Raw genomic sequence first — 23,713 nt, forward strand, 5'->3', positions numbered from 1 at the left:
ACAAACAGACACACATGCACACACAACAAACACACACACAAATGGACACACACTAACCATACACAAACAGACACACACGTCCAACACACACACATTTCATACAGTTGTCAGGTCAGAACTTTTTGTATATCTTCCTCACTCACACACACACACACACACACACACACACACACACACACACACACACACACACACACACACACTTTTGTATATCTTCCTCACTCTCTCTCACACACACACACACACCACACACACACACACACTTTTCCTACAGTTGTCTGACTGTTTTGTATGTACCTCTCTATCTTCCTGTTGTAGTTAATGGACTCGTTGCTGTTAATTTTGTTCTTTAGCTATTTAAACTGAAAATACACATTTCCCCATTTTGGTCATGTTGAACACATTGTTTTACACCAGTGGCGGCTGGTGACTGAAAAAATTGGGGAGGACAGGAGGAAAACCAGTCCACGGTGTCATGTTATTTTAGTCAACTACCTATCTCTACTTTCTTATATTCGATTTAATTTGAGTAATAAAACAATGACGTACAAGACTTCTTTAAAAAAACATTTTATTAAATGATAAAAGTCTGTTGACATCAGGACCATGAGTGGAGGTGAGTGACTTTGACATCAGGACCATGAGAGGAGCAGAGATCCTGTTGACAACATCAGAGGTGCAGAGTGAGCAGAAATCAAACTTTGTCAGTTTCATAGTAATTGGAAAAAACACTGAGGAAAAAAATAATTGAACTATTAAGTACTCACCTTTTCTTTAGAATTTGTAAAGCCACAAGGCAGAGTGACTTTGACATCAGGACCATGAGAGGAGCAGTGACTTTGACATCAGGACCATGACACGGAGCAGAGAGCCAGGTCCGACAGTGCCAGGCTATCCCTCTCTGAAGCAGAGGAGAGGTAGGCTTCACTCCCGTCTGTCTTCACAGAGTCCACAAAGGGTTTCTGATCACAGGGTTTCCAGCGCTGCCGCCTAAACTAACGTGTTAAAAAAAAAAAAAGTAGCGATATTCGCCGCCGCCGCCCCCCTTGGGACGATCGCCTTCATTCATCTCCGCATCCTCACACACACATAGGCTACACACCACAGAGAAACGCGCATGCATAACAGCAGCGCGCGCTATAGGTGCCGGCCTTTCGTGTAAACAAAGCCTGGTCATTATATGACACCCGGCTATTAATTAAATGTTTGAAAAATAAATGCGACTTATAAACCGGGGCGACTTATATATGTTCTTTTCCTCTTCATGACGTATTTTTAGGCAGATGCGACTAATACTCAGGTGCGACATATAGTCCGGAAAATACGGTAATTAGTGGGGCTCGGACCGTCGGACAGTCACCGGCATGCCAGCCATCTGCTCTACCCACTACGCTACCGCAGCAGTTTACAAAGACTGCAGGACAGCACAGCACATCACACAACACTCATTAGTACACTCGCCCAAGACAAAGTGCGTTGCTGTTCCGTATTATGTCCCGCTGTTGTTCCGCTAAATATCTTCTCCTTCCGCGCCTCGACCCCAGGTTACCGTTGTGACAGTCAACGCGAATGCAGCTGTCAGAGTAACTACACGACAGCAGCATATCACAACAAAACAACTCCGTTGCTGCTCCGTATTGTGTCCCGGTCGTGCCGCTAACATTATGTCCTCCAACCGATTCCAATATCGCTGAAAACTCCATATTTCTTGTCCGAGCATAGCTGGTAGTGAAAGTTGTAAAATACATAGCGGTATTTCCTGTTTACAGCTGTATAAATGTGAGAATGAAATTTGGGAACTGTTATTGGACCAACCTGCTGTCAATCTTGTGTTCTGATTGCTGATTGGTACAGAAGAGCCTCCTCCGTCATGACGTCATTTTACGTGTCTTAGCCAATCACAGGTCAGGATGAAGACATCCTAAATGCATTGAGTCAATGGAAGAAGATCCCGCCCCGAGGCCAGTTAGGGAAGTAAAAATCTTGCCACCTCCGTAGAGCCCCCACCTTCCTGCTCCCTGCTCCTCACACAGCCTGCTCTGTCTCCTGAGCCTGCTGGCGGCGCAGTTGAGCCGTTTTAAGTGGATTTTCTTCCAAAAAACAAACTTTTTTTATGATAAAATACATATATAATATTTTATAAATTATACTGAGATTTGGTAATGATTTATTTCAACCAGTTACTCTTTCTTAAATAAAAAATAAATTTTCCTTTTGCCTCTCAAAAATAGAGGAGGACCAACCTCCTCTGCCTCAATGGACCAGCCTCCTCTGTTTTACACGTATCCTAAACTACTGAGGCTCTTCTCAACCATTTCACACCATTAAACCCGCTGTTTACATGTTCTACTCCTCAGCTAATGCTAATGATCTATATTCTTCAACAATGTTCTTCTGCTGTCAGTTTACAATGTATTTCAGTAGGCATTAACTTTTTTCCTAATTCAGAAATTTTTCAAACTCTTCTTTGACAATTCAAGTAATTTCCAGCCATTTCATACAAAGTCTCACATCTTCTACTTTTAAATATATTCTCAGCCATTGCTTCGGCTATGTTAGTGCTGGTTAATCAGTTGTCCTTCCTGTTAGGTTAGCTACAGATTTCAACTATTTAACCATTACATTTAAACATGCAGAATTTCAATGTTTTCTTCTCCCTTTAGCATTTCTACTGCTTTTTACCTTTAAAAAGGCATTCATCTCACACTACAAGTTATATGTTTCAGCTTTTTCCCTCCTAGGGATGAATAAAGTATTCATCTACTCTCTACTCTACTCTACTCTAGCATTAGTCTTTTCAACATTGCTTTAGCAGTTTCGTCAACTAATTTAGCATTGATTCAACAATTTCTTCAGCTCATTCAGCATTGCTTCAGCAACAGCGTTCAGCTGCTTTCAGCATTCACACGCATTTTCTGCAGGAAATGCTATCTTTTTCTAGTTATTAGTGTGAATGCTGGAAGCATTCACACTATTGTTATTCAAATCTTTATACTTATTATTATTATTATTATTATTAGGGCCACGGGCAATCGCACCGGGCACTGATCCCTACAGCTATGAAATAGCTGCAGGGACCAGTGCCCGGGCGAAGCCCGGGCACTACTGTTATTGTGTGGATTTTTTCTTCTTATTAGTGTGAATGCTGGAAGCATTCACACTATTGTTATTCAGTTCGGCCATTTTCTTTATACTTATTATTATTATTCTTACTACTTTCACCCTTTTTCAGACATCTTCTACTCCTTCATACTTTGTGCTATTTTAACCATTCATATATCAAAACGTGTGGCTTTTTCAGGACAAGGGTGCTATGACTTTTCTCTTTTATACTATTTATACTTTTTAAAATATTTAACTTTTTCTGCAAATTTTTTCCCATAGGAATGCATTGAAAACGTCTTCAAACTTTTAAAATCTTCTTACTTCTTTGAACCTCTAAAACTTCAGCATACTTTCTCCCACAGACTCCATTTGTCTTTTAAATTGTAGACAAACTTTTAATCTATTCACATATTACTCAGCTTATTGATATCTTCAACAGTTTTTAGGTATTTGGCCGTTTTAAAATCATTAAAATTTTCGACAAAACCCAACTTTATAATGGTTGTGTATTGCGCTTAACGAGCAGGGCTTAGAGTGAGTGACATCATCGTTAGAGTGAGAGGGATTGAAAAAACATTCAGGATTTTTTCTGGATAAATTGCCAGCACGGCCACAAATTAAACTCTAGACACATGATTTCCTCACCGGTTTGTAGCCACACTTGTCGTGTCTCATTTAATGTGTTCAAAACAGCAGACAGACTTACAGAATTGTCTCAATGAGCCTAATTGTGCAGCTAGACCCGCTCCAGTGGCTCATCCACTTCAATATAAAAGTAGGAGCTGATTTTTTTAGAAAAGCAGAAATGCCCCCCTTTTCTACCTTGCGACCCTGAGAAAAGTTTTTGCCCTACAAACATTTAATGCACATCAATGTGCTCAGGAAGGTCTCCTCTCCCAGTAGTCATGGCCACATTCTGATAAGAGTTACGGTTCTCTTTTACTGGGCTGTTTTGGGAAGCTGCACAGAGCTCAAATCTCTCTGCTCTGCTCTGCTCTGTGTGCAGTTGGTCCAGCTGTAGCGGCCAGCTCGTTATCATGTCTATTAATAGAACAAGTGCAGGTGCAGCCTGGCTGCTCGTTAAGATGTTTTTAAACACAGCCCCACACAGACACATGATAAACCAGACTGACAGAGGATGTCCACGCACAAACACAGGCATCACACTCACACAGACAGACACACACAGACACTCACACACACACAGTCACACATGCACAAACAGACAAACACACAAACACACAAACACAACACTGTTCCACACAGTAAAATGTAAGCATGGTCGTCGCCATGGTAACTTCTGAGGGCATGCTGCCACACAGGTGTAATCAATCAGATCATTAGGGAGAGAGGAGTTTTGTGGCACTTATCAACAGTTTTACTTTCTGCACATTTACACGCAGACAGAGAGACCGTCAGACTCACACACCCAGACACACACACACACACACACACACACACACACACACACACACACACACAGACAGGTTTTCAGCTCAAATTCATCAGGCTCTCAATTATTTTATACTTTTGATGTAAACATCTCCAACAATTTATATTTTTCTCATGAATTTAAGTTCAGACGTTTAGTCTTTCCAACTCTATTAATAGTAGTACAATTACAGGTGGAGCCTGGGATATAGGATGCAGCTTTTAACATGTGTCCTATCTATCTATCTATCTATCTATCTATCTATCTATCTATCTATCTATCTATCTATCTATCTATCTATCTATCTATACCCCTATCTATCTATACCCCTCCCTATTTTTTAACCCCTCTGATCGATCTATCTATCTATCTATCTATCTATCTATAAACCCTTTGTCTCTCTTTTTCTTTCTTTCTTTTACTCCTTCATTTGTATTTTACATAACTTCTTTCTATCTTTCCCTCCCTATCCATCCATCCATCTACCTCTTTCTATCTATCATCCCCCTCTCTCTTTTTCTTCTTTCTTTCTTTCTTTCTTTCTTTCTTTCTTTCTTTCTTTCTTTCTTTCTTTCTTTTTACTTCTTTGTTTCTTTCTGTTTTTCTTTCTACTCCTTTTCTCTTTCTATGTTTCTACCCCATTTCTTTCTTTCTTTCTACTGCTCTCTGTATATCTCTCTCTTTCATTTATCCACCCCAATATCTTTCCTTCTTTCTTACTACTCCTCTGTCTCTTTCATTCATTCTCTATTCTCTTTATGTTCTATTATTCTGCTTTTCTTACCCTTTTCTTTCTCTATCTACCCTTCTCTCTGTGTCTTCTTTCTTTCTGTCCTTTTGTTCTTTCTTTCTTTCTCCATCTACCCTTCCCATTTTCTTTCTTTCCTTCTGTCCTTTTCTTCTTTCTTTCTTTCTTTCTTCAGCTCATTCAGCTTTGTTTCAACAATTTCTTCAGCTCATTCAGCATTGCTTCCAGCATTCACACCATTTCCATTCTTGGAAATGTTTTTTCTAGTTATTTTTCCACTTCCGGCCAACTTTCGATTCGCTACTAGTCCTGCAACTCGAAGAGTTGCAGGCCAAATTATATATCAAAACGTGCGGCTTGATCGGGATCGGTGTGCTATTACTTTTCTCAACAGTGTACGAATTTTTCGCGACGTAAGTCGCGAAAAACTGCGCAAAATTTTTGCATGTAAGTCAATGGGACGGGCGGAAAAAAAAGAGCGAAAAAGACCAATCATTGGAGTTTAACAAACGTCTACTGCTCAGGCATACTTTCACCTAGAGACTCCATTTAAACTTTAAACAGTAGACACAAGTCTTGTGTATTGTCGTATTACTCCACGTTTTGATAGGTCATATAGTTTTTGATCAATCCCTGATCAATGACCATGATCATTTTTGGAGAAATTATGAGTTTATAATGGGTGTGTATTGCATGGAATGTTCGTGTCAGAGTGCGTGACATCATCGGTTAGAGTGGGAGAGAGTGAAGAAACATTCTGTATTTTTTCTGGATAAACTGTCAGCACGGCCACAATTTACACTCTACAGACATAATTTTTTCAGAATTTGTAAGACAAACTTGTTATCTCTCATGTCATGTGCTCAAAATATCAGAGAGACTTACAGAATTGACAGAATCAGCCTCTGAGTGCGGCCACGTCTGTCCCTGCTCCTCATTGAGTCCAATACAAATATTTTCTGAGAGGAGCAGAACGGCCTGATGTTTTAAAACTGCCAGCGTCGCCAAAATATTTACTGTAGAAACACCAAATCGTACCGAAATTTTCATTAAGTCCTTAGAGCAACGTTGATCTGTGTTTTGTTCTGATAGGAGTTACCGTTTTGTCATGCTAAGCCTAATTGTGAGGCCGGTTTAGAGGCAGAAAATGGCTCTTTTTCTCCACGTTTCTGTCTGTCTCAGCCTGCGGGGGCCCCTATCGCCGTGGTAACCTCTTTGATCCTCAGGCCAGGGCTCGTTAACTTCATAAACAATCCACCTGGCGCTCGTTTAAATGTTTATAAACACAGACACAGCTAAATCAGACTGACACAGGATGCAGCTACTAACTAACTATGTGTCAAGTCAGTCACACACACACACACAGACTCTAGAGCCAGCTTCATGTGATTACAGTCACACACACACACACACACACACACACACACACACACACACACACACACACACACACACACACACACACACTATTGAGCTGAGCAGAATCTGTCAATATTCATTGGAGCAGGAGCCTATTAGAATTGAAGAACATTAGGGGCTAAGGAGGAAGGAATAGGGGCTGGAGATTTTTTTTTTTTAATAATACCTAACAATATTTTTTAATTTTTTAATTTGATCAAAGCAATTTCCTTCAGACCTGTTTTTCTAGATCTTTCAGCGTTAGAAATCTACCAGCTTAATACTGGATGGGTCAATGAGATTATGGTCTGTATGCTTCAAACACATGCTAGAAAAAAATGGTGTTGTCCAAAATAGAAGCATATACCTTTAACATGATCAAACGTGCAGCCTCTCATGTAGTGAAGACTAGCTTTGCCTTTAAGCTGAAAAAGCTATGGATATCTATATTGTCCGCGTGCTTGCGCTCTAGCGCGCGCCCGGTGGAAAAGCTTTCATTGATTAGACTGGCAGCCACTGCTGCAGTGACCGGGGATCGAACCGGCGACAGTGCAGCTGATCTGATCACGTCTGTGTCGTTGTTATTTCCCCCCGCTGCTGTCATCTGATGACTCCTATTGGTTATTTTCACTGGCGCGAATTTTTCCGTACTGTTGCTAGGCAGATCTACAGCTCCCCCTCATCTGATTTGACGTGGATACAAGAGGACTCCTGATTGGTCACTTTCGTTTAGCAGGCTCATATAAAAAGCTTCTGCGCTACGGCTGTCGTCCCCTCCGACCCACATCGAAGGTAAGAGCTGTATTTTCTCTTTTTAACATGCTAGCTTGAGAGCATTAGCTTTAACAGATCAGTTGTACACAATAGTGAGATTAAGTTTGACGTTACTCTGTCGTGTTTTGGCTATGATCACCTGAAAAACATTAAAATATGTACAGTTGGTCTCTGATATGAATATTACGGACTTCTTCAACGGCGGGAAAATGTAGAACAATAGGGAACGCCTCAACTTGAACTAGGTTAGAGACTTCTAGGTTCATTTATGCTTTGTGTTTTTTATATTGGTTCAAATAGTCGTTGTATTTGCTTGAGGTGATTGTAAATATGATTTCTACACAGATAAAGTTAAATCATTTTCGATTGTGACTAATAGCTGCAGACTGAGTGATTTAAAATGGCGGTGCAGGGGAGTTGCTTGTCTGTCTGTCTGTCTCTGTCTCAGCTAAGTTAATATAATGCTTTTGTTAATGAGTGTGTTTGACAAACTGTTATTTACGGGGAACACGTCAGTGAAGCTACAGCTTTCAAGAGCTATGAGGCTATGCGTTTAAAAAAAAAACGATATCTTCACGGACCTGTGACAGTGCTTGTGACTGTGTGAGACGATCGTCTGCGTCACCGTGTCAGGTGTGTGTGTGTGTGTGTGTGTGTGTGTGTGTGTGTGTGTGTGTGTGCAGAAACTAGTGTTGTGTGTGTGTGTTGTGTGTGTGTGTGTGTGTGTGTGTGTGTGTGTGTGTGTGTGTGTGTGTGTGTGTGTGTGGCTGCGTTGTTTCACTGCTGTGAGGGAGGGAGGGAGAGGAGAGAGGGGGCTGGTGATTGATATGAGATCATTTTTTACCAAAATGTTATTGTTGTTGACTTATGGATAGTGGAATAATATTGTACTGTGGAGCTATGGTGCTATCATAGTGAGATGTTGATATCATGTTACCTTATTATACTGCAATAAATAACATGGGCTTGTTATTGAGGTATTATTGTGAGATTGTTACATCTCTATAGAGAACAAAGAGCTAAAAAAATAGTGGCATGATACAGTTAATCTACAGTAAACACTCTGATAATCAAGGATTTTATTTTTCTTTGCCGGTAAATGGTAAATGGTCTTAAATGTTAAAGGGATAGTATCTTTTTTTTTCTGTAACAGTGTGTGAGACGATCGTCTGTGTCACCGTGGCGTGTGTGTGTGTGTGGGGCTGACTTAGTGGTGTTTGTTTGCTGCTACAGAAAAAAACTGTGTGTGTGTGTGTGTGTGTGCAGAAACTAGTGTTGTGTGTGTGTGTGTGTGTGTGTGTGGCTGGCTGCGTTGTTTCACTGCTAACTTCCAAGTAGCTGTTGCTGGTGGTGTTTGCTGCTACAGAAACTAGCATTGTGTTGTGTGACAGCAGATAGAGAAGCAGGTATTTATCTAAAGTTAGACATGGGAGGTGAGCCCAGGGAGGGAGGGAGAGGAGGGAGAGGGGGCTGGTGATTGATATGAGATCATTTTTTACCAAAATGTTATTGTTGTTGACTTATGGATAGTGGAATAATATTGTACTGTGGAGCTATGGTGCTATCATAGTGAGATGTTGATATCATGTTACCTTATTATACTGCAATAAATAACATGGGCTTGTTATTGAGGTATTATTGTGAGATTTTGATATTGTTACATCTCTATAGAGAACAAAGAGCTAAAAAATAGTGGCATGATACAGTTAATCTACAGTAAACACTCTGATATTCAAGGATTTTATTTTTCTTTGCCAGTAGGGCCGTGAAATAGGTATCCACTTTTGGTAAATGGTCTTAAAGGGATAGTATCATTTTTTTTAAGTGGGGTTGTATGATCTACAAATAGCCCCTAAGTACTTTAATTGCACTAGAAGACTCTCTGCACTCTTCCCGTTAGCAATGCCAGCCCATAATAGCCCTGCCCAGAGATTTACAACATACAGTGTTGTGAACAGACCCAAAGAAACGGCCTATTTTCACGGCCACACTAAAAAAATGCTACTATCGCTTTAAAAAGACTTGAATTTAACTTGAAGAACCCTGCAGGAACCCTGTAAAAATGAACCTTCTTAGTGTGGTAAATGTAAAGATGTCTAAGATGTGTCCATAACGCCTCCAACTTGTTCTTATTGCAGGTTCTCTTTGGTCACGGTCAGAGATTTTGAAAAGCACTTTGGAGATTGTTCATCGTCATCGTCGTCGTTGAGATTCCTGGATCTTCATCTAAACACCACACACACATCTTTCTCTCTCTCTCACCTCACTTCATCTCTACTCTATCCTTCCTGTTTACATATTTACACTACACCGCACCACATCACACCACAATACATCACACTACACTACACCACATCACACTATACTACATTACACTACACCACATCACACTATACTACATTACACTACACCACATCACACTATACTACATTACAGTACACAACACTACACCACACCACACATATCACAGTACACAACACTACAAATTAACATAAGATTAGATTAAATTAGATTTGGAGTAAGTATTTCAGGTTAGGTCAGGGTCACATTAGATTTAATTTGTTTTAGATTTAATTATTTTTGTAGACAGTTGTTTTTGTGAGTTAGTTGTCTCCAGCAGGATGCCGAGGAAGGGGAGGCGTGTCCAGGCGGCCAAGCAGCGGTGGAGGAAGCCCGACCCCCCAGCCGGTGTGCCCAGAGAGGGGTCCAGGACCAGAGAGACCCAACCCCCCTGCTCCCCATCTCCAGCTAACAACGTATGTTCCCATTACAAGACACACACACACACACACTTGTTTTGAACAACACACTGTGTCAAAACTGAGACTGTCTGAGGTTTAATGTGTTTATTATTATCTGTCCTCAGACCTTTGGAACATCACTCCCAGGTGCTCGTTTCTGGAGATCGGATGATGTGCGTGTCGACTTCCGTCCACGTGAGTGTGCAGCTGTTTTATCTTCAAGTATTAAATAACTACATTAATTAATCATCTATTCATATTCTGTTTTGTTTAAAGCTTTTAAACTGCTGGTGTTTTTTTACTTAAAGAACATTTACATTTATTTTAGATGTTTGCTGTTTTCCTTCATTCATTAATTTTTTAAACCTGTATTTGTTTTGTTTATTTCTAAACAGGCCACGGTACTGGCTACCGTCACAGAGTGAAGTCATGGCCTGTTTCACCCTTCACCGGGCATCGACACCAACTGGTCATGCCACCAGAGTCTCCTGACAAGAAGGTATTATTATTCCTCCAGTTTATGAAGAAAACGGTTGATGTTGGTGAGGACTGTCATGCTAAAGAAATTATGTTTGTTGTTGCAGTTTGTTCTGATTGTCGGAGACTCCCATCTACGTGCCATTGTAGATGGTGTGGTCCGGATGCCAGAGGAACCCTTTTCCTTTGGCTTCATGTCGACCCCAGGGGCTGCTGCCTCTGCACTGCGGACCGAGGTGCTGAACGCTGTGCTTCCTCGGGTCCCTGACGCCGTGTGTCTTCTGGCGCCCTGCAACAACCTCAAAGCCAGCAGGACCATCGACGAGGCTGCCGCCGACTACGCCGAGCTCCTGCTCAGCCTTCACCGCTGCTGTCCCAACGTAAGCTTTTTTCATGTCTTGATTGCTTCTTCATTCTTAATAGTAGTAGTAGTAGTAGTAGTAGTAGTAGTACATTAGCTGGTCTAATTAGATTATATGAGCTTTCAAATAATAATGAATGTATTGTAACTAGTGCTGCACGATTTGATAAAAATGTGCGATTGCAATTATGGTGGAAAATATTGCGATTTGCGATTGCGATTACGATATTGTAAATTAATGCTGTAAGGAGTCTATTTGCTTGATTATCAAGCGCAGCACAGGAAATAACCATATTTTAGGAGTGTATTTCTCAAATAATAAGTGTTTCCTTACAGTATCTTTGTATTAAATAAAAATAGGTAACTTTTTGTGCAGTTTCATAGTCTACTGCGATGCCATCATTTATTACAATGCCTTTCTCCCCCCTCCCTCCTCTCACAGCACACAGGTACACAGGCAACACAGAGACAGACAGACACACACACACATGCACGCGCGCGCGCACACACAGAACGGAGGAGACGAGAGGAGACGGCAAATGAGTGTGGCTGTTACTGTAAAAAATAAATAAAAAAGACAGTTAAAAGAAAACCAAACACCGGAGCTTTCTGGTCGTTCGCTCCAACAGGCATATACCTCCTCGTTTTTTAAACGCACTGCACATGTTGCGGAGGAAAACACAGTTCGCTCCGTGACGCTGCAGCTCCACACCTGCTGTAACCACGGTGACGGTCCTGCAGCACACGGCCGCTGTCTGCCAGCTGGGTAGTCACGTGATCAGACCTGCTGGTCACATGACTACTGACGGAGTCTGCTATGCTGCACACATTAGCGGCTCCGCTCCACACACTACAGGAGTTAAAGTCCCGTTTACAGGCTCACGCGGTCGCACATTCATGTACTTTAAATCGCCAATCGCACTCTTTCGTGCGATTACGTAATCACACGGCGTGACATCGCGATTGCGATTGCGATTAGATTAATCGTGCAGCACTAATTGTAACCTGTATATGACTTTTTGTTTTCTGCAGGTTTTTGTTGTTGACTTCCCTCCCCGCCTGGACTGTGAGGTGTCTTACCAGAACTTCCTTCGCCAGGCATACCGCCGCGTGTCTGCGGATATGCGTACGTAAAAAAGTTCTTAGATTAAATGGAGTTACATTTTAAAATGTTATATGTTTTCTGCAAGCCGTTTGAATAAAAATGTACCTCAATATGTATTGAGGTGTAGTAATGAATAAAAGGTCACAATTACATGTATGGAGATTATAATGGCTGTTTGTTATTTTTTAGATGTGACGTACTTCTCAGCTGAGGAGTACTTCCCCCTCAACCGGCCGCAGCTGTGGGCCAGAGATGGTGTAAGTAGAATGTCCTTGTGTGAAGCTGCAGCTGCTTTTTGTGGCTAAAACTTTGTCTCTGTAAATGAATTTGGTTATGTAATTTCTGCAGATCCATCTGAGCGATGACGAGGGGATGTGGATCCTCGTCCGTGTGCTGTGGTCCGCCGCCATGCAGCAGCTGGAGACACCACCACCAGCACCCCCGGTCTCTCCAAGGCCGTCACCGCCAGCTAGGAACTTCACTCCCAAGCTGGTTGTGACGGGAGAGGTCCCTGCTCGACAGTCACCTGACCCCTTTCAGTGGCAGCAAGTCCGTCATGGCCGCAAGGTAATTGTTACAGTGTGTAATGTGTATGAGACTTTGTGAAAATTAGATTTTTTTTCTCAAGTGTTTTACAATTTGATTAATGCAATGTAATACAACTTTTCATTCCAGACGAGCCAGCCTGGTGAACCCTCCCAGTCCCCGGGTTCAGCACAGCCTGGGATGGCTCAGCAGCAGGTTTGTTACTTACTACAAATACTTTAGGATGTCCTAATTGGTTCTTAATGTATACTTTGTGTATGTGATAAGACATGTTGTCAGTGGATTTTTCTTTTTGTTTCACAGGCGGAGGAGAGCTTCTTTCCACTGAACCCAGTCTGGTTCAGCAGCGCAGCATTACATGCTATGGAGGAAGTTTCTCCTTCTGATCTGTCTTGCCCAGTGGACTACCAGCCCTCTCCAAAGCACAAGAGGGTAATTTGAGTGATTTACATTTATCTATTATTTTAAGGTTTGTTTTAACTGTAACCTGTTTCCCAACAGTCAATAATGCTAATACTTTTCAAAATAAGCATTGATACTAATAATAATGGTAGTTGAACAAACTCAAGCTATTCTCAAACATATTTGTAATTGTAATTCAGTGGGTGACTTGTATAGCTGTAGTGAGTAAAGCTTTTATGTTTTCTTTCATTGTGTAGGCGGCCTCCTCAGCGTCAGCCAGACGACCCAGGGCCACAGCTCGACCCCCCCGTCGACCCCGCCGCCACCGCTCTCCAGTGAACAATGTATGCTACTGTTTCTCACAACTACCACAGACACCATACACTTCCAGAATAGTCACTAGATACACATTACTAGACTGTCCACTCTGTCTGAGATTTGGTTTTCATGTCAACAGCTGGTTGGATCACCCCCAGCCAGAGCGTCCTGGAGTTCGGAGGAGGAGGAGGAGGCCCCTTCCAGCCCAACTTCTTTGCCTCAGATGGTATGTGTTCATCTAATCATTTAGTCTAATTTGTTTTCCAGAAGTAGCTTTCAGAACATTAACAATATTAATTGTTTTTTAATGAACTCAGCTACTGTCATTCTCAATAGTCATACATGTCCAGTGAATGCACTGTGATGACAAAGGTTCAATCGGTCCTTTTCTTTGTGAAGTCTCCGACAGTGTCCCCGGTGAGACGGCCCTGGACCGGGGAAAGGCAGCCCTCGGGCTCCCCACCTCCTGTGGACGATGTATGTTACTTTAATGTGTTTTAACTGAGACATGTCTAGATTATCCACCCTGTCTGGAGTGTAATGTTTTTTGTCATCTGTCAACAGCTGGTTGGATCACCCCCAACCAGATTTCCCTTGAGTTGGGGCGATGCAGAAACCCCCTGCTGCTCACCAGCTGCAAAGGTAAATTTCACTCCACATGAATAAAGTGCATTGTTTCATTAAAGTCTTCAGTTTCACTGAATGTGTTGTAATGTGTTCTCAGATGGCCAAGCTTAAGACACCTTCACCAGTTGCGCCATCCTGGACCATTAGAGATGCAGGCTGCGACCCTCCCTCCCCACCTAAGGTATTTTCTTCCCTCTCCAATCCACACACAAAATGTTTACACAGGGTATTCGCGGGGTCTTGAAAAGTAATAAATGGTGATAGATCAATTTTGGGAAAATTAAGACCCTTAAAAAGTATTAAAAAGTCTTTTCATAACATTATAAAGTCTTACATTTTGAAGGTATTTTTTCTGAATTAGCTGTCCAAGAGTTTGAGTCCTAAAAAACATTGTGAAAGTGTGTGAATTTATTCATTTTATTAAAAAAACTAAGATGAACCGGTACATAAAAAAGAAAAGAAGATTATTGTTTTAGTTTTTTGAGAGTGGAGCAATGTTTTTTTATATAAACTCTGCCTTTGATTTATTATCCTTGAATTATGTTGTATCATAGTGGTCTATAGTCTTTATCACAAACTAAAACTGTTAAGTTAAAAGTGTCACTGATGTAAATGTTTACAGCTTGAAGTGGTGGTGAGGTATTGAAAAATATTGAGAAGGTCTTGAAAAAGTCTTAAAAAGATATTAGAATTAACTTCAAGATTCCTGTATATACCCTGTTACAGTACAATGAGCTACATCTAAATGAAACTATGGTCCATGTTAAATCTCTGAAACCATTATCTTTCTCTGCATTTCACAAATGCCATTGGGTAATTCAAATTGATTTAGTAAACTTTTTTATATCAGCGTAGTCCAATATGTTGCCTTATGTGTAAAGATTCATTGGTATTATCTTTTGTTGTAGACGCCTCAAACACCGACTCCATCATCAGCTGCTTGGCCCTGGTTTATCTCTGATGCACCCTCCACCTCTCATACCCCAGCTAATGAAGTAAGTTTCTCTATTCCCCAGCCAACACACACTGAACATTACATTTGGGTACATCAGGGGTTAAATAAAGTGTCTTTGTGTGTGTGTGGTTTACTTCAACTCAAAAGCACAATAAACAATGAAGGATATGTTTTATCAATGGTCAGTTGAAGAGAGTGTGCAAAACCGCTGTTTAAATGTAAATGTTGAACAATAATAAAGCAAAATATTGTGATCGATAAACTTCGTAACATAATTATTAAAATGTTTTTATGATCACATTCTATTATTAATAATTAAGTAATCAAACAAAGATTTTATGAACATTATTATTTTGGCAAGTATTTCAACTGACCTTGTGTGTTTAAGTATGCAGAGTGGTTGTAAATGTATTGTTTAAAATGTTTATATATTATGTCTGGTTACATCTTTGAGAAAGCCTTTACTGTTTTTGAGTTAGTTGAAATCACATAAATTATACTGCTAGCACTACTGCTACAGCTGCTACTACTGCTGGTGGTAATAATAATAGTGATGTTAAGTAATCAGGGAAATGATAATGCAAATTAGCTAATATTCAGGGGTTTTTGACATAATCTCAGGAATTATTGAAAAATGACATAAGTACAAGTAATGGATCAAAGATTTTATGAACATAGGCCTAATATTATTACTTTTTTATATACAGTATATACCGTAAATTCCGGACTATTAAGCGCACCTGAATATAAGCCGCAGGTTTTTCATGTTGTAACATGAGACACAGAAAGACAGTACACGGAAGATGTGTGGAACTATACAAGTCCGCTCGCTTTCCCGCTGTTTTGGTTACGCTCCTAGCCATGTGCATTTGTTGACAACGAAGCCGGCGAAAAATCAATAAATGGAGCGGTGGATAACGTTACAAAACATACGATGTTGCGCGTGTGTGTTTGTGTAGTACTGTCATGAACAAAAGATTATGGGTTATGGAGCGCGTTTGTGTTGCGGTGTGCAGACGAGAGCTGGGACACGGGGCAGCGACCAGGTGCTGTAGTGATGTTACAAGGTTGGTTTTCAGCCGGGAGACGCCAGGTGAAGACAGAGAGCCTCCGTTGTCACGGTAACAAGTCATGTAGCGAGTTAAACCATCACAATTACTCCGGAGGCACCAACACGGCATCAACACAGCACCAACAGACAGTAGCTAACATGCCTGGTTAGAAAATAAAACTCTGCACCAACACTCAAAACTAGTGTCTTCTTCGGCTCATAATCTTTCCCCACATGTCTGTCTCAGTAGCGCTTCCTGCTAGAGCGCCCCCCGGAGGCCGTTAGCCAGTTAAAGTCTATAAATTAGCCGCATCATTGTACAGGCCGCAGGGTTCAAAGCTTCAGAAAAAAGTATCGGCTTATAGTCCGGAAATTACGGTATCCATATCAGTGGAGGCTGGTCCATAGAGTCAGAGGAGGTTGGTTCTCTATTTTTGACAAGGCAAGGCAAGAGGAAGATCAACATATTTTTAATAAAGAGTAACTGGTTGAAATAAACCATGACCAAATCATTTATAATATATTTTGGTAACACTTTATTTTAAGGGGTCCTTGTTCCTGTGTATCTACCTAATTAATTACAGTGTAATTACCTATGTAACCGTATGTAATAACATGTACTTACATTGTAAATACATAGTGTATTTTGGTGTACTTACAGGTCCTTGTTACACTTGTAATAAGAAATGCTTGTGCAAAGAGAGAGGCCACTTTGGCATTTCTTATTACAAGTGTAACAAGGACCTGTAAGTACACCAAAATACACTATGTATTTACAATGTAAGTACATGTTATTACATACGGTTACATAGGTAATTACACTGTAATTAATTAGGTAGATGCACAGGAACAAGGACCCCTTAAAATAAAGTGTTACCAAAATTTTGTAATCTCTTTTATGGAAGAAAATCCACTAAATCCACTTAACACAGTTCAACAGCGACAGCTGCAGGCGGAGGAGACAGAGCAGTCTGTGTGAGGAGCAGTGAGTGGGAAGGGGGGGGGGGGGGTTAGAGGAGGACGGGGGGCTTCTGTCCTCCGGGGGCAGGATCTCTACCAATCAGCAACCATAACACAATATTAACATCAGGTCGGTCCAATGACAATTCTCCAATCCCCCCTTGGTTACTGTTGCTATGTACACCAAACTTTTACTCCCAGCCGTGCTGCTCATGCTGCTCATAGCTTAAGAAATAGTTAATAGTACAGAGTTTTCAGTGATATTGGCATCGATTGTAAAGGAAATATCAGCAGATTTCTGGATCAAGGAGATCCTGCCCCCGGAGGACAGAAGCCCTCCGTCATCCTCTAGCCCCCCCCCCTTCCTGCTCCCTGCTCTTCTGTCTCCTCCACCTGCAGCTGTCGCTGTTGAACCGTTAAGTGGATTTAGTGGATTTTCTTCCAAAAAAGAGATTAAAAATATATTATAAATGATTTGGTAAAGGTTTATTCAACCAGCTACTCTTTATTAAAACCCTAACCCTTAAGTGTCAATGTGGTGAAGGTAGGTTTTTCAGGGGTTTGTCAACTTTGATCAAGAAGACTTGAATGGATGTCACACAGAAAACTGAAACCAATGTCAGGAACACATTTTAATGATATAAAACATACAGTACAGGCCAAAAGTTTGGACACACTCAATGCATTTCCTTTATTTGCATGACTATTTACATTGTAGATTCTCACTGAAATTCCACTAATGAACCTGACAAGGCTTCACACCACCTGTGAAGTGAAAACCATTTCAGGTCAGGTTCACCTCTTGAAGCTCATCAAGAGAATGCCAAGAGTGTGCAAAGCAGTAATCAGAGCAAAGGGGGGCTACTTTAAAGAAACTAGAATTGGTGGGGGCAGAGATAGAGGAGGAGGAGGAAGAAGGAGAGGAAGAAGAAAAGAAGAAAGAGAAGACAAAGAAGAAAATACATGTTTTCAGTTATTTCACACTTTTTTGTTAATTCCACATGTGTTCATTCATAGTTTTGGTGCCTTCAGTGAGAATAAAGGAAACACATTGAATGAGAAGGTGTGTCCAAAATTTTGGCCTGTACTGTATGTAATAATTTCACATTGATAGGTTATAGTCAAGTATGCAGTGTCAATTCTACTGGTGGTACTACTACTACTAATAATAATAATAATAACAATAATCATCATTGTGTGGAAGGTTCCTTTATGTAATTATCTTCAAATGACACAGATGTGTGTTTAAGCAAAGTAATTGTCAAATATGATGTTAAATATACATTTTAAAGTGATAGTTAAGCTTTTTTGAAGTGGGGTTGGATGAGGTATAAATTGCCATCAAGTGTAATATCTGGCCCCCGACTGAGAAGCACTGGTGCATCATGCTGCACCAAGACACAGGTAGTAACTGTTGTGAATGAGGGACAATTAATCAGCATGTTTTTCACTGCATACGATAAGTCTCAAAACATACAACAGTGTAAGAGTATCGTATAAAGTAAAAAATTCCAATGCATCAGCTGGTTGGATTTTTTTTTTTTTTGTATTTGAAACTAGCCATCTCACCTGCAACTCACTCAGTACTCACTCCAATGAGTGATACAGCTCATTGTGGAGCCTGCCTGTGTGTAGGAGTACTGAGTGAGTTGCAGGTGAGATGGCTAGTTTCAAATACAACAACAACAAAAAAAAAAATTCTGATGCATTGCAATTTTTGTACTTCAGATCGTACTCCTGAACAGGTGTAATATTTTGAGACAGGACTTCTCATAGGTGGCGAAAAATATGCTGATTAATTGTGCAACATTCATAGTACTGCCTGTTAGAGGCTGACACGGGAGTGTTTTTTCAATCCCCTGCCGTCCCGCTCCCGCAAAAAAATTCCAGTCCCGTCCCGGTCCCGCGACAAAGTAAAAAAAAAATCCTGTCCCGTTCAAATCCCGAATAAATCACTCCCGATCCCGTCCTGTTCCCGTTTTTTTCTATTAACACAGTCATCATGTAAACGATTGTGTTGACAGGTACGGATCTGCAGGGCAGGCTGAGTGACAGACAAAACAAGACGGTAGATGTGTTGACGCCACATCTACCGTCTTGTTTTGTTATTTCAATTAGCGATAAAGAACGCCCTCCTCGTCCTTTCTCTCTCCCTCTCTCTCTTCTTCTTTATTTATTTTTTGCTTGTGTGCATCAGCTGTTTAATGCGAGGTGGAGATTACACCGCCACCGCATCAGCTGACTCCTCTGACTGGCGGAAAACGTTTAATTGCCTACCGGTATGTTGATTTACACAGGTTATACACCGCTAGGGAGCCACGACAGTGTGACTGAGGGTGTGAAGTGTACATCAGTCCACACACTGAACTTTTGGACCGTTTTGAGTGCACCGTCCGGGTTCTTAACGTAGCCTACTGCCTGGCTTGTGCTTCATTGAATGTCGCGCTTTGACTCCCGGTCCCGTTCACTCCCGTTTACATTTTTTCCCGTCACGTCCCAATCACGTGATTAAAAATAAATTGACTCCCGAATCGGGAATCCCGAGAAAATGTCAGCCTCTACTGCCTGTGTCACGGTGCAGCGCGATGCAGCTGTGTTTCTCAGCAGATATTACACTTCATGGCCAGTACCTCATATAACCCCACTTAGAAGAAAGCTGAACTGTCCACCTAACTGCATTATTTATACTTACAGCACTATTATTATTATTATAATAATAATAATGGCAATGCTAATGTGAAACAGAGTAATGCTAATGGTAACAATCCTTTTATAACATAATTTCAGGTTCCGGCCAGGACAGAGCAGCAACGTGTTGAAACTGTGAGGGCCAGTCATAGTCAGAGAGCCAAGAGATACAAAAGATTCTCCAGAAATAAACAGTGCACCTGCATGTCTCTGACGTTCCTGGCATACCAGAATGAGGGCAGTCAGTTCAACAGGACTGCCCTCGACAAAGTGATGGCACAGGGAGACTCACTCTATGTTGGAATTAAAGAGCAGCTAATTCTGGACAAAACATTCCAAAATGACCACCTGACATTAGAGGAAATGCCAAAACAGGTGCTGACAGACACAAATATGTACAATGTCAACATGTCCTTTGCCAGACTAGGCCCCCTTAAAGACCAACCACCCACCCCAGGAGGAACTGAGCAGTTTGGGCGATCCCTTGCCACACAGCTAGAGTGTCTGTCAGCAGAAGTCAGCCAGGCTTTACTCATGATAACTCCAGAGTGCATTGCAGTTTTCCGTGACAAATCAGGGAGGTATGGAGTCTTTGATTCACACACAAGAAATGCAGCAGGCTTACCACACCACTATGGAACTGCAATCATGATGACCTTCTCTGAGCTCAGTGACCTGGCTGACCACCTGCACAAACTGTTTAAAAATCGTGGACCTCATGCCAGCTACGAGTTTGTGCCCATTTCATTTGACGCTGTCAGTCCCAGTGAACAGCCTGAACAATCAGCTGCCCCAACCAATGACACCCAGTCTGAAACTGTCCCCTGCCCAACACAAGCAGAGGTTCCAGCAGCTCACATCAACACTTCCTCAGCAATCCCACAAGTTGTCCCACAAACAGCAAATTCCTCCAAGCTGAGTAGGGAGCGACGACAAAAAGCCAGGCGGAAAGTAAGTGACGGCAAAGACGAACATGCACCGTTGTCTCATGAGCTGAAGAGGAAAAGAAAGACAGAAACTGAAAAAAACAAGTATGCCACCTGTCCAGAATTTAGAATGAAAAAGATTCAGGCTGCAAAAATTAAACTTGCTCAAGACAGTCACCATCAGCAACAACGTCATAAGCGTCATTATGCAGATCCCCAAGTTCAAAGCAAAAAGAAGGAAAAACTCAACCGAAAATACGCAACAGATCCTGCTTTCCGCAGCAGACAGAAAAAAAACATAACTGAGAGGTATAAGGCAGATCCTGCTTTCCGCAGCAGACAGAAAAAAAACATAACTGAGAGGTACAAGGCAGATCCTGCTTTCCGGAGCAGACAGAAAAAATACATGTCCCAGACATACATGAATCCTGAAGTCGGAGCAAAGAAGAAAATGTACATGACAACCAAATACGCATCCAACCAGAGCCACAGGCAAAAGAAAAAGGAAAATCTGAACACCAGATACCGTAATGACCCAGAGTTTAGACTACGCTGCATACAACGTGTTAGCCAGCGTAGAGTAACCCAACTGGCCACAAATGCTGCCTTTTGCATTCATCACAAGATACAAAAAGCACTTAGAATTAGAAAAAAATACAGAAACATTGTTAGCCAGGGACCTCCCCAGCCCCTGATGGATCCTGTGATGGAAGCAGCCATAGCGTCCTTCCGTGAAACCATTAGACATGGCCCTACATATGTCTGTACAATCTGTAACAGAACGATGTTCCCCAATCAGGTCAAGCCATGCAAGAGAGGCAAATATAGCAAACACAGTAAAATGGCAGCCGCATGCTTGACAGGAAACTATGTTCATTTCTGTGACAATGACTGCTCTTCCCCTGCTCTGTTCCACAAGAGAGACTTCAGGAGTGGATCTGCCACACCTGTGACAACCACCTGAGCAGAGGCAGAATGCCACCCATTGCAGTAGCAAACAATCTAGAGTTAGCACCCATCCCCCCAGAATTGGCTATACTTAATGTGCTTGAAAGGCAGCTCATTGCTAAAATCCTGCCTTTTGCTAAAATAATCGCTCTGCCAAAAGGACAACAGAGAGCTGTACACGGCGCTGTTGTGTGTGTTCCATCAGAGATGGAAACAGTTGTAAACAGTCTCCCAAGGCCCAACACTGAAGCACAGCTACTGCAAGTAAAACTAAAAAGACGCATTAAATACAAAGGCCACCAATACTTCTACACCGTCAACATGAAGGATGTGCTAGCTGGCCTGGCTAAACTCAAACAGCTACATTCTGAGTATAAAAATGTGTCTATTGATGACAGTGCCACTTACGAGAGTCTACAAGACGATGAGTCAGCCGACGAAGAAGACTCACAGCACAACACTGCAGTTGCTGCGCAGCCAGAGCAGCACAGCACCCAGAGCAGCACAGCGACCCAGAGGAGACTGAAATAGACCTAGAAGAGGTGTTCAACAGCCAAAATGAGCCAGACCAGTCCAATGCAGCAGCACAGACAGAGCAGAGTGACAAAGAAAAAGAGGAGCTGAGACCTGGTCTGGCTCTGGACACCTGCATGCAGCCCCCGGACATTGCACAGGAAATCCTTTCGTATGGTGATGGAATTTTCAGCATTGCACCCGCCCAAGGTAACAAACCAGTAGGTTTCTTCTCCATACCAAAATTAGAAGCCATGGCCTTTCCTGTGCAGTTTCCAACAGGACAGAACACTTTAGATGAAGCCAGAACCATCAAACTGTCCCCAGCATGTACTTTAATGCCAGGCTATTTGCTGCAGATACACGGTTTGCCAGTGACCAAAGCTACCTTTTCTTTGCGCAGTTTGTCACAGAGACACACTTGGCCACCAACAGTATGTCAATTCAAATGCGCAAAGGAAAATCCAAAAGCAAGGACGGCCGCAGAGTTACCAACTCGATGCTGCAAGACAAAGAAGAGCTGGAGAGACTTATCATGGACAAGGATGCAACACGATTCATGCAACCCCTCAGAGGCACTCCAGCTTATTGGGAGAGAACACTGAGAGATGTCCACGCAATGGTCAGGCAGATTGGCAAACCGACGTTCTTCCTGACGTTTTTCTGCTGCTGAGATGAGATGGCCTGAAGTCGTGCAGGTCATTAAAGCTCAGCAGGGTGAACTAGGGGACTTTTCAGAGCTCGATTGGAACGCCAAATGTGACATTCTGCGCAGCAACCCCATCACAGTTATGCGCATGTTTGAAAAGAGAGTAGACGCTCTGATGACCAGCCTCATTCTCTCAGCAGCAAAACCCATTGGTGAAATAGAGGATTACTTCTACCGTGTGGAGTTTCAAGCCAGAGGAAGCCCACACATTCACATGCTGGTCTGGATCAAAGATGCACCCAGATTTGAAGAGGATCTTGACAGCCGCGTCACCAGCTTCATCGACAAGTACATATCGTGCAAGATGCCTGACCCCAAGAGAGACCCAGAGCTTCACAAAATTGTATCCGAGGTTCAGGTGCACAGCAGGAAACATTCAAAATCTTGCAAAAAAGGCAATGTTTCCTGCAGATTTGGCTTCCCTAAACTGCCCATGGAAGAAACGATGATCACTAGGCCACCCAATGAAGACAGCAACTCAGATGAAAACCCAGATCCAGCTGCACAATTGAAGGCGCAGAAGAGACAGCTATCAATGATGCAAAGGGAAGCCAAGTCCAAGCTTAAGCCGCTAAGAGAGATGCTCATGCAACCAGACACGTCATTCAGCAGCTTCTCCGACATGCTCCGCCAATGCAACATGACAGAACAAGAGTACCTGCACAACGTCTTCCATCTGACAAGCAGCTATGTCGTGATGCTGAAGCGTGATCCAAATGATTGTTGGGTCAACAACTACAATCCGACCTGCTACGAGCCTGGAACGCCAATATGGACATTCAATACGTGGTTGATGACTTCAGCTGCATAATGTACATGATGTCCTATGTTTCCAAGCCAGAGCACGAGATGACCGAATTCCTCAACTCGGTCATCAAAAACGTCAAAAAATCCAAGGTCAATGAGCGCGATGAGATGAAGCAGATCAT

The 23,713-nt window shown here is 42.0% G+C and overlaps 2 protein-coding genes and 1 long non-coding RNA gene across 3 annotated transcripts; all 3 read left to right on the top strand.

The window, feature by feature from the left end:
- Positions 1 to 10,545: 10,545 nt before the first annotated feature.
- On the top strand, positions 10,546 to 12,588 carry LOC146960034 (uncharacterized; the record flags this gene model as incomplete). Its single annotated transcript, XM_085772685.1, has 5 exons — positions 10,546 to 10,697; positions 10,783 to 11,055; positions 12,069 to 12,162; positions 12,331 to 12,398; positions 12,490 to 12,588. Coding segments are annotated over exons 1-5 (561 nt in total), but the record flags the coding sequence as incomplete, so codon positions are not given.
- Positions 12,589 to 12,593: 5 nt separating this feature from the next.
- Positions 12,594 to 13,399, top strand: LOC146960035 (uncharacterized). Its single transcript, XR_015035536.1, has 3 exons — positions 12,594 to 12,882; positions 12,991 to 13,119; positions 13,347 to 13,399. It is a non-coding gene; the product is annotated as an uncharacterized LOC146960035 (long non-coding RNA).
- Positions 13,400 to 13,536: 137 nt separating this feature from the next.
- On the top strand, positions 13,537 to 22,093 carry LOC146960036 (uncharacterized). The gene is made up of 7 exons (XM_085772686.1): positions 13,537 to 13,633; positions 13,817 to 13,884; positions 13,972 to 14,049; positions 14,132 to 14,215; positions 14,943 to 15,029; positions 19,788 to 21,189; positions 21,534 to 22,093. The coding sequence occupies exons 1-7, from the start codon at positions 13,537 to 13,539 to the stop codon at positions 22,091 to 22,093; spliced, it is 2,376 nt and encodes a 791-aa protein (XP_085628812.1).
- Positions 22,094 to 23,713: the final 1,620 nt, after the last annotated feature.

The sequence above is a fragment of the Trachurus japonicus genome, unplaced genomic scaffold (genome assembly GCF_045865225.1).
Source record: "Trachurus japonicus isolate A0001 unplaced genomic scaffold, Traja_1.0 AP030756.1".
In the NCBI taxonomy this organism is placed as follows: Eukaryota; Metazoa; Chordata; class Actinopteri; order Carangiformes; family Carangidae; genus Trachurus; species Trachurus japonicus.

Excerpts from the sequence above, each read along its gene's own strand:
- LOC146960036 (XM_085772686.1), top strand. The coding sequence starts at position 13,537 with ATGTCAACAGCTGGTTGGATCACCCCCAGCCAGAGCGTCCTGGAGTTC. Across the intron at positions 13,885-13,971 it reads CCCCACCTCCTGTGGACGAT|CTGGTTGGATCACCCCCAAC; the intron begins GTATGTTACTTT and ends ATCTGTCAACAG. Across the intron at positions 21,190-21,533 it reads CATACAACGTGTTAGCCAGC|AGAGACTTCAGGAGTGGATC; the intron begins GTAGAGTAACCC and ends CTGTTCCACAAG.